The sequence below is a fragment of the Pipra filicauda genome, unplaced genomic scaffold (genome assembly GCF_003945595.2).
Source record: "Pipra filicauda isolate LSUMZ 115617 unplaced genomic scaffold, ASM394559v2 scaffold299_size895176_pilon, whole genome shotgun sequence".
NCBI lineage: Eukaryota > Metazoa > Chordata > Aves > Passeriformes > Pipridae > Pipra > Pipra filicauda.
In genome coordinates this window covers 49,848-61,088 of record NW_024104419.1, presented here as the reverse complement: position 1 = coordinate 61,088, position 11,241 = coordinate 49,848, and the positions used below count along the sequence as shown (strand labels likewise).

General features: G+C 42.0%; 1 protein-coding gene across 1 annotated transcript; it reads left to right on the top strand.

Moving 5' to 3' along the window:
• Positions 1 to 387: 387 nt before the first annotated feature.
• LOC114001064 (protein-glutamine gamma-glutamyltransferase E-like) lies at positions 388 to 11,234 on the top strand. Its single transcript, XM_027745929.2, has 13 exons — positions 388 to 397; positions 2,089 to 2,256; positions 2,568 to 2,810; positions 3,355 to 3,473; positions 3,946 to 4,074; positions 5,017 to 5,194; positions 5,353 to 5,488; positions 6,135 to 6,238; positions 6,699 to 6,944; positions 7,886 to 8,191; positions 9,226 to 9,383; positions 9,596 to 9,729; positions 11,087 to 11,234. The coding sequence occupies exons 1-13, from the start codon at positions 388 to 390 to the stop codon at positions 11,232 to 11,234; spliced, it is 2,079 nt and encodes a 692-aa protein (XP_027601730.1).
• Positions 11,235 to 11,241: the final 7 nt, after the last annotated feature.

Genomic DNA, 11,241 nt, shown 5'->3' with positions numbered 1-11,241 from the left:
TATTGTTAGGAGTTATGCTATTCCTATAATTTTATCACTGTAACAGAAAGCGACTAAATGTTGAATTTCTTCTAGCTTTAAATACATTAAGAAACTCTTAACAAGTGACCAGGCTGTTAGGAATAATTACTGTCCAAGCTTCAGATATCAACTTGCAAGGAAACCATGTCAGGCTGTGAGGGCTGAGAGAGTGAAAAATGAATGGAAAATGAATCCTCGAGCCCCGCTGGTCAGACCAGGGCTGGGGGCAAAGGCTCCACCCCCACAGGAAATATTGAAATATTGCAACCAAACCTTAAAGAAGGGAAAGGCACCAGCCATTCCTTGAGCCAGCAGAAGTAGAGGAGGCCACTCAGAAGCTGCTCACAGAGGACGTGCTGCTCAGATATGGGCCAAGGTGAGCGAGGGCAAAGCCCCTTCTGTGGTGCTGCTTGTTCTTTCCTGACACCCACACATGGACACTGAAAGGTCGCTGCTGCTCTAGGGAGCTTTGACCCGAGAAAGAAGAGGAGGAGAAAATTGTTCCATCCAGAGTTAGGAGGAGGATTTTCACAGGAACTGCGTTTTTTTCCCTGCAATTCTCCCAGTGAGAGCTGGGAAAACAGGTATATTAACGGATATAACAAGGTTGCATTCTGCAAATAGGAAGGAGGGGAAAGTCTGCAGCTATTTGAAGTTGTCAGACACGTGCAAATGAAGCAGAACTTCAAGAAGGTATCATTGCAAAGGCTGAGGAAGGCTACAATGAGAAGGTTGAAGAGTGTAGTTAAGACAGACAGAATGCAAAAGTTTAGGGGATTTTTGCTTTGTGGTTGGATTGTTGCAGTGGTGGGGTATTTTTTGCTCACATGCTAATATTTCTACATATGCAAACTGACCAGTTTATTATAAACAGCCCCATGTTGCTTTTCCAACTCCTGCCTTTCTAAAGGCAAATCTCTCTGAGCCCTCAGCTGGTTCTACGATAGATGTGCTTCATTGCTAAGTTTCTGAAGATTTATTTTTTTTAAGTAGGTGTGTTCCTGGAAAAATAGAAGTATGTGCTGCTTGTGTCAATATTGTAAAAAAACATGTTCTTCCCCATTTGAACTGTGACTACATTGCTAAGACAACTAATGGAATTATTTCAAGGCTTGTCTAAGCTTGATAAACTTATGATCCTGCTGTAAAAAATTCCTTACACTAATAAATCTGGTTGAACACAGGATAATGAATTTTTTTACTCAATAATGGTACAGGATAACTATGTTTCACTACTAAGGACCACACTCTTACTCTCCCTCTTTGCAGGGGGAGAGGAAATGAAGAATAATAAAAATAATGAAGAGCAAGAAAAAATATTTTTTAAAAAGCACACAATGCCTTTGGGGGGGGGGGAAATCAATCTTTTTCTTCTTTTCTGCATTTCAATGAAACCATCAGTCTACTAGAGAACCCTCCATGGGCTCTGATGATGCCAGAGCCAAACCAATCTCAGATGTTTAATCTCTTTAGCCTCTGAAGCCATAGTTCACATGCAAGAGCTTTCTACAACACTATTAGCAGTGTTCTCTCTCCAGTTCTGCCAAACAGTGACAGCCCAGTGTCCACCAACACATTCTCATTAGGTGCTTCCAACAGTAGCAACTGTGTGAGGCTCAAATGGAGCTGGAGATCATGTCATGGCTGAAAATACACAAGAAGTGTTTCTCAGCTCAGTCAGGTTTCCCTGTTTCTCATTCAGAGTCAGCAAGGCTGTGCCTCTGTCAGTATAACACCATGTCAGAATGAATGACATCTTGAGAGACTTCAGCCAGAATTTTATCCAAGTAACTCACGAATATTCAATTCTCTCTGGTTTCTCTACTCTTAGACGCCTTTCTGATTTTTCTTTAGTACCAGATAATCTCTAGCAACCTAAGCAAAATGGACTCTCTTCCAAACAAACAAAAAAAAAGCTCACATATAAATTATTTCTGGATTTGGTGGAAACCTCACACGGGCACCAATTACCTGTAGAAAGCAATAAGCAATTCTTCAGAGCATGTTTGTGCTTCTTCCTCTTTGGATGGACCCTCAAGTTTTCTTGCTCTTCTCACTTCTCCACAGCTGCAACGCAGCCAAGCATCAACTGGCACCTGAAAGAAAATGCAAGAGAACACCACACAAGTAAATTTTCTGGTGATGAACTGGTTGTGAGGAGAGGACAGGCCTTCACTGTCACCTTCAATGGAACAGAACAGCCTGAGCAAAACTTAATATTCATTGCAGAAACAGGTATGGCTCCCAGCTTCCTTCACAGAGAGAGTAATTCTGCCTCAGGACATTCTTTTGGCCTGATACACACTGCAGAGCAGCAAGATCATCCCTCAGAGACAACGTGCTGGTTCACAGAGTCGTGGAACCGTTTGAGGTGTTTGTTGTGTTACCTCTAACTCAGTGAGCAGTCACAGCTTCCTTCACTTTCCAATATACGGCACAAATTCACCTGAGGGGAGGGTTACATCCCTGCTGAGTTTGGTGATGATTAAATCTCTATTTCAGTAAAGTGGGGGGAAAAAATGTTGGTTTTTTTTTTTCCTTAAAAGGTCCAAAACCCTCAAAGGCAACTAAGACTCTAGCCACGTTTGGGATCTCCAGCACAGCAAGCACAGAGGGCTGGAGTGCAGTTCTACAGTCCAGCAGTTCCAACTCTGTGAGCATCTCCATTTCCAGCCCCCACAACGCTGTCATTGGACGTTACAGGCTGAGTGTTCAAAGTACTGCAAGTGGCAGCCCCTCAACAGCAAGACTTGGCACTTTTGTTCTGCTTTTCAACCCCTGGTCTTCAGGTATGAACGTGTCAAATTTCTCCTGAAAGAATTAAGTTTCTTGTAGCTTCATTAACATTTGCAGCATTTGATCTATGGTTTAATACAGGGGCTGAACATTGACCACATAGAGTATTAATGACAAAAAAAAAAAAAAAAAAAGAGTTTAACAGTTTCCTAGAACCTTCTGGTGCATAAAATCATTTCCATTCACGTACTTACTGGACAGTTCCTTGCCCTAAAAGATTAAGTTCTGCTTTTGACAGAGCTTCCCTACTTCTGCACAAGTTTAGAATAGTGTGTCTGGCCTCTGTAGAACCAAGGAAATAATCATATTTACCATCTTGTCACAGATTTGACAGTGTCATACCTCTGTCTTCCCTCCGACACCACCCACCTTTCTCTCTGGCTGTAGAAAATCATGAGTTTCACGATCTCTTTATAACATCCAGAATATCAAAGGGTAGATATCTGCAAGCATTCTTACAGATGGAGGCCAAGGCTCCTGAAGTTTTGTTTTATTCTGCCTGCTGTGGTTGTACCTCCCTCTGTGTTGGTTTTTCAGGTGACGATGTGTTCCTGCCTAGCCAGGCTGAGTGTGAGGAATATGTGCTAGAAGAATTTGGCATCATTTTTGCAGGCAATAAAAATCACATCAGCGGCTTTGGATGGAACTTTGGGCAGGTAAATGCAGCGCTGGAACACCAGGCATTGGTTTGTGCTCTGGTTTTTGCATGAACTGGGTCGTTTGCCTTTTCCAGTTCGTCACACACCTCTCTGAAGAGCAGGAGCCTGGTGTTGAAATCAGAACTTGTTAACACAGTGATTAATGAGGATCTGTGATTGATTCATCAGTGTTCTGCCTTGGAGGTGCAGCCAGCAGAAACCCTTGTGTCTTCATTAAGACACTAAGTAGCATTACAGCAGTAAAATACTGTAGGAGAGGCAAAGCCCACAGATTCCAGGCTCTGTGAGTTCTGACCTTCAGAGTTTGTTGTGGCCACGTTTTTATAGAGTAATTCCTGGCTGAGCTACAGCACTTCATCTGGTGATTAAAAAAAACAAACAACCCAACATTCAATGCTTATGTGGCTCTCTGCACCCTGACTTTTAGTAATCTGTGCTTCCAAACCACTAATTTATTTCTGTAACACAGTTTCAAGGGGATATCCTTGACATTTGCCTTTCCATAATGGATCGAAGCTTGTACTACCGTCAGGATCCTGTCACTGATGTGTCTCACCGACATGACCCCAAATATCTGGGCCGTGTCCTCAGTGCAATGGTAAGGAACATGTTCTGAAAGTCCAAACCACCAACTGCGCTTTTGAAGTAGTTAGTGAAAGTAAATATAAAGACGTTTCTCAGAGAATTTTAGGCCACTGTCTGTATGCACCAGACAGTGTGGGTGGTGAAATATGGGCCAGAGAAACACTGAGGTGATCATCTGATGTGAGCCTGCTGGATTTATCTCATCTGGGGTATTTCTGTTACATATGACTTTGATGTCCAGTGGTCAAACCTAAAATACAAGACATGGGGTGGTGTGTTGAGGGACCCTGAAGGGCTTTAGTCCAGTTGCCCATTTGAAGTGGAATTACAGTTGTCCTAGGCCAGCTCAGCCATGGACTTGTGAGGCTGCTTTGAAAATCTCTGAGGAAGGAGGTTTCCTGGCCTCTCTGGGTGACCAGTCCAGAGCTGCACTACTCTCTTAGTGAGGAATTTTTCTCTTATGTCAAACATGATTCTCCCAAGCCACAACCTTCTGCTGTTGCCTCTGTTATATAACAGAGAAAGATTAGTAAGAACACACATTCAGTGTGTTCCATTCAAGTATCTGCAAGCTGTTTTTACATTCCCCCTATCCTCTTAACCAGACTGAACCAGCCTAGTGCTCTCAACTTCTCCCTGTAGATTTTGTGTTCCAGGTCCCCTGACCACCTTGGTAACACTCCCTCCTGGGCCCTTTTCAGTGTCTCAACATCCCATTGAACTCAGGGACCTGAAACTAGAGACAGGATTCCTGGCACAGCCTCACCAGGGGTAATTAAAGGGTGTTAACAGCTTCCCTCACCCTCCTGGTGACACTTTTCCCAATGCAGCCCAGCATGGGCTTTCCCTTTATGATGAGGGAGCACTGGCATTTTGCTGTAACTCCCAGGCCCCTTTCAGACAGGCTGTAAACTCTTACTTTACCTCACCATAAATGCAGTGAATATCTTTTCAGGTCAACGCCAATGATGACCAAGGGGTGGTGCTGGGAAACTGGAGTGGAACCTACGAGGGTGGGAAAAATCCCACCAGCTGGACTGGAAGTGGTGAAATCCTGCAAAGCTGGAAGAAATCAGGATTCAAACCCGTTAGATACGGACAGTGTTGGGTTTTTGCAGCAGTACTGACCACAGGTATGTTTTATGTCACGGACTTAACTGACCTGGCACAGATTCCATTGAAATAAGGACCAGTAACACTTCCTGCAGGGAGTTATTTCAAAGCATTACTGTGTTATATGAAATTTCCAGAAATACTGACTTCTGACTGAGGTTTCCTATTCACTCTTCAGTGCTCAGATGTCTGGGGATTCCCACTCGGACAATCACAAACTTCAGCTCTGCCCACGATGCAGATGGAAACCTGCGTGTGGATGAGTTTTATGACGCAGAGGGAAATCATTTGGAGAGGGGAGCTGACAGCATATGGTAAGGCTCAATATTTAATAGCAGGGCTTATCCAATGCCTATAGTGTCTTCAGGTTCAGAGAAGAGATTCTAATGATGAAACCTTTATCTTCTTAAAAACTGCCTTAAAAACAACTACACACACACATACAGGATCAACTAAAAAAAAACCACAAACTACAAAATAGTACTACAAAACTTGGTGTTTTCACTCTTTCTCAGTTAAACAGAGAATTGTGACATGAATTGCAACAGCTAATTGAAGCCAGAGCAGGCAAAGTTACAGTTATGATGGCACAGATGACTGCAATATTGCACTGGAAATATCAGTGGGGACTTGACTTAATTTGAAACTACTCTGTAAAAGCTCAACAGAACCAGCTTTGCTGCCTTTTTTTTTCTTCCACTGACATAATTTCATGTGAAAAATAATTTATCTGCTGCTGCTATTAAGCATCAAATGCAGTTCAAACAGGCTTGCATTCAGCGAAGAGCAGAAGTCACCTAGTTAATATAGGCAGGGTCAGAGTGGAAGTGCTGAGCCTAAGATAAGAACCTGTGCAAATTGAGGCATTTAATCCATTTAACTAAGATGGCTGATTAAAGGATGTGAAGAGGAATTCATAAACACATACTAGCAGCTTACTTTGTTCATTTTTGCACGTAGGAATTTCCATGTCTGGAATGAAAGCTGGTTTACACGCAAGGACTTGGGCCCCTCATACAGTGGATGGCAAATTCTGGATGCAACTCCCCAAGAAGAAAGTGGAGGTACACAAATTTTATTTCAGGAATAATGTTAAAAAATTACAAAGTCACTTTCAGTGAAAAGAAAAAAAAATAAGTAAAAGAATTGTAAAAGCAGTTTCTCATCCTGCTCAGAAATAGTTGCAGAAGAGAATCCTTCATCTATTGCTTTAGAAAAGCTTCAGATCACCCGTGGATGCCAAGAAAGAAACCAGGCTTCTAAAAGCAGTTTTTCCACATCAATTCCCATATTTCCAATATAGGTATCAAGAGCTATTGAAAACTAAAGGGGTAATATAACATAGATCAATGTACATTCAGGATAAACACAATACATTGATGGCATGAGGGTCTGTGTGGATAAAAGGGCTTGAATGCAACAGCAGCACTGGCAATTCAGGAATCACTGATAAACATCTGCCTAGTAATCTGTTTACTGCCAAAGCCTTGGTTATGCCTAAATTATTTTTTCTTGATGCTGTAGGAATTTATCAGTGTGGTCCTGCCTCAAGGAACGCCGTCAAAGAAGGAGAAGTAGACCTGGACTATGACTGCCCGTTCGTGTTTGCAGAAGTGAATGCAGACTGCATGTACTGGAATTATGACTCAGCAACTGGAAAGAAAACATTAATATTGTCTAAGTCTACTGAAATTGGTGCATCCATCAGCACGAAGGCAGTCGGTAGGGATGACCGTGTAGATGTCACCAGGGATTATAAATATGAAGAAGGTAAATAAAAACACTGGTTCTTCTGTTTACGCAGTTGCTTCATCCCCCAAAGCTTATAAACTTTGGGTTAGGAGCCTCTTAGTGGGCATTTTTGTGTATCTATAATGTGGGAGCAAAATTTATACTCTGTTTTTTAAGTTCTAACAGAAAAGGAAAGTGAAGGTAAAGAGCAAAAAATACTGCCTTGCCCATTCTGATGTGGAGCTGCTTTATGGGGCTTCAATAAGGCAAGTCCAAGTATCTCCAAATAAAACATTCACTGCTCCATCTGCCTATTGCTGACATGCACTGCCTGCCTCTGATTAGTGAGAATTAGGCTACAACCCAGTTATTTGTCTGCAGGATGAAAGGCCTGTTACAGAAACCTAAGCTAAAACAGTGCTTTGGCCCATGAAAAACAACTCTTTCAAAAGATCAAACAGCTTGACAACTTGCCAGACCTTTGGGTGCTGATGTGGGGTCTTGAATGTATCCCTCTTTTCCTTCGTTCATGCACAGTTTTTATTTCCCTGTTAAACTGTCATTATCTCAATCCCTGAGTCTTCTCCCCTCCCTTCTGTTTCTCCCGTCCTGTGGAAGTGGAGAGTGAGGTGCTGGGTGGATGTTTGGCTGCCAGCCAGAGACAACCCACCACACGGTACCATCAGCCTTCCCTTACTTTAGGGACCTTTTCTGTATCAACAAATGAGAATTCACATTTCTAAACATCACAGCCATAAAAAGGGATTGAAAAGGGGAGAGTGAGAAACTTTGGATTCAAGATTTTGTGTTCCAAAAAACCACTATTATAGGGACGGTGACACTTCTGACTGCAGATCCAGGAAATGAGGTAGGGCTGTGGAAAACAGAAGGCCTGTTTCTAAGTAGAGACACCATGTTCTTCTAGCTCGTCTCTAGCAGCCATGAGTGTTAAGGATAATTTTCATGGTTCTCTCTGACAGGCTCTACAAAAGAAAGAGATATTTTTAAAAAAGCCCGTAAGAAGCTGGGACTGGAGGATAAATTTGATCCTACAGCACCGACACCAGAGGAGATCGAGCAGAAGCCTGACATCTCAGGGAAATTCAAGGTGGCTGGCTCTCTGGAAGTTGGCAAAGATCTCAACCTGCTTCTGGTTCTTGCAAATTTACAGCCTTATCCTAAGACTGTTGATGTAAAAATGACTGCCTGGAGCACTCTGTACACCAGAAGACCAGTTCGTGAGATCTGGAAGGACTCCATTTCTGTCACTCTGTCTCCTAAGGAAGGTAATTTTTCAAACAACTTTCAATCATAATTGTTTTATCAGTGAATGGGCATTGGAAGCTGGTCAACTTGGGGGAAAGAGCTCTAAGAAACCACAATCTTAAATCTGTATGTAGAAAAGGCTGACAAAAATATTATAGTGCACTTACATTAACAAGGCATGTCATGTCCCTAAGTACTTTTCATATTTTGGAAAAAGTATCTTAAGAGTGAAAAGAAGACAGTGAGTAATCATGAAGTTTCATCTAACAAAATCCGCATTTTGAAAAAAAGGTTATGGGCAACAAAATTAAAATAAACTCCAACTAAATGTGTTCTGATCAGTTATGAGGGACTTTACTGAAAGGTAACAGGAGATGGCTAACAGCAGAAACAAGGAACACAGTCCATTAGCACATTGGAATTGAAGTGTGAGGAATAGAAACAGCTGAAATAGCGCACTAAGCTCTACAGAAAAGAAAGTTTCTATTGAAGAATTGGTGTGGAGTAAAAGACCTCTCTGCAGTTGGTGTTTATTGTACAAGCGGCCAAAATGTGGAATTGCCTGGATTCAGTAACAGAGGAGACCCCTTACCATTCTTTAGTTTGAATTACAGCATTGAAAATGCTGTAAAAACACAGGATAATAAAAAGCAGAAAAGGCCAGGAAAGATAAAAGCAATGTAAAGATGTCATTCAGCTCATCTCAGGATATCATGAGCAAATAGGACTGATGAGGCCTATCCCAGCATGTCCCATAACGAATGGAGAGGCACTGGTAAAGCTCCTTAAACTCCAGCTGCTGCATCTTTCAGAGCAATTGGGAAGAAAACAAGCCAAGCAATACAAGAACAGTGAATGGAGAAGGGACAACACTGAATAAATCACCACCTCTCTAGAGCAAACTGATAGATTTGCAGGAATTGAGTTTGGCAGCGATGGCTGAAGGCCCTCCTAGTTCCAGACACAGCACAAAAGGGAAATACTGATGTTAGGTATGAGATTCCGTGGGCTTATAGAAGTGTGTATCACTTCCTTTTTTTTTTTCCCCTTCCAGAAAAACAATTTCCCATTAGGATAAAATATAATGAATACCAGCAGCAGTTAACTACAGACAAAACAATCCAGGTCACAGCCATATGTCACGTAGAAGATGGGATTCAAGTGCTCGTGCAAAGAAACATCGCCCTGGACAACCCTGCCATCGATGTACAGGTGAATTCCTGTCCCTTTGCTCCAACTGCAGTGGCACAGGAAAGGGAAAATGAGCTCTTAGGAGCACCTTCTTCCCTGGAAGAGATGTTCTGCTCACGTTCTGCCATGGTTCATCACAGCATCTCTTAGTGTCTCCTCTTCTGATGCCTGAGGAGGCTTTGGATGGAAAAGAACACAGGGAACCTGGCCTGACAAGCGTTTTCTTTGCACAGGTGCTGGGTGAAGCAAAAGTGAATAAAGAAGTGGATGTGGAAGTGGTATTTACCAATCCTATTGATACAGAGGTGATGGACTGTGTGCTGCAGGTCGAAGGCAGTGACCTGCTCACAGGAATCCTTGAGTTACGGTGAGTACAAGAAATGCCTCCTTCCTGCCATTAAAGACACATGAGCAAGAATTTAGGCATGGATGACTTGGAACCAAACAGTGGGATGAGACATCCTCTTCTTCTTGCTGCAACCTGGGAGGTCAGACAGTGTAACATCTCATAATGAAGCACACAGGGATGAACCAGCTCTTCATCTAAGCCGGGCTTTGGCTCCATAGTTTGGGAAGTCAAATAATTACTGCCATAATTGGACAGAACTTGTTTTCCTGCCTATCTAGCAGGTCAACACAGTTCCAGAAAAAAAACCAAACAAACAAGCAAAAAGGCTTATCCAAGCTGTAAATTTTGCTGAGGCTGTCTATGATGCTATAGGCCAGACAGCTTGAACCTTCTTGTTCTGATCCAAGGGAAACTATTTGATGATGTTGAGATAGTGTTGAGAAGACTGGAATAAAATAGGTTCCTTCTACTGTAGACCCCAGGTTCCTATTTTTATGCTTTGGTGACTTTGCATCTTGCCCTGTACTTTTTTCTTCAGTATTTCACAACTTAAACAGAAAGGTTAAATTTTCAGACTGTTCCTCATTTTGTACAAACACAAAATTTCACACAAATTTCAACATATCCTCACAAATGCAGTTATTTCTGAAAAAATACCTGGGATATGGGAGCGTGCTGTTTAAATGAATACACAGACAGACAAACAAACAAACAAACAAACACAGCAACATAACATTGCCATTGGCACATGACCAATTAGGAATGGTCCATCCCATAATTTATCTTCTCCTAAGGGAATTTAGTAACCTCGTGTTGTCTATCCCATCCAACTTCATCCTCAGGCAAAACAAGGCAATATGAGAGGGTAAGGGAAAAACATAAACAAGAGCTTCCAAGAATTACAAATTACACCAGTGTAAAACACTTTAACTTCCATTCAGAATTTCCTGCTCTGTAAACACTGAGGTTTTCTTGGTGATCTAATCTATTCTAATTCAGGAGTTGGTATTAACATTCTTCAGTCCAGATTATTCTGTTTCAATAATTCAGTGATGTGTGTTACACCCACTGTTCTGCACGGAGTCTTATCTCATAGGATATTATTATGTCCCCCTTTGTGGGCTTATCTGGGTCGCTGCATAATGAATTTATGAAAGACCTTAATGCCTGGATTTGAGGATTTAAACACCCATCAGATAGCCAAGTCCTGTGTGGTCTCTCCATGGCCATATTTCATTGAGCTGACAGGAATTCTTACTTAAGGTGAAAGATGGTTAGTCATCAGAAGTTAGTCCTTGTTCCAGGAAGAACAAGGAAGAAACTCAAGCATGATGCACAAGCTTGTTTTCAGCTTATGTTTTTCCCTTTTTTTTAGCATACCACCACTGAAAGCCAGCGAGAAATCCAGCACCAAGTTTAAACTCCTCCCTTCTGAGGCGGGTCCCAAACATCTACTTGTTAATTTCTCCTGTGACAAATTCACAGATATCAAGACCTTTAAGATGGTAAATGTGACTAATTAATGTGAAG

Excerpts from the sequence above, each read along its gene's own strand:
- LOC114001064 (XM_027745929.2), top strand. Across the intron at positions 5,489-6,134 it reads AGGGGAGCTGACAGCATATG|GAATTTCCATGTCTGGAATG; the intron begins GTAAGGCTCAAT and ends TTTTGCACGTAG. Across the intron at positions 6,239-6,698 it reads TCCCCAAGAAGAAAGTGGAG|GAATTTATCAGTGTGGTCCT; the intron begins GTACACAAATTT and ends TTGATGCTGTAG.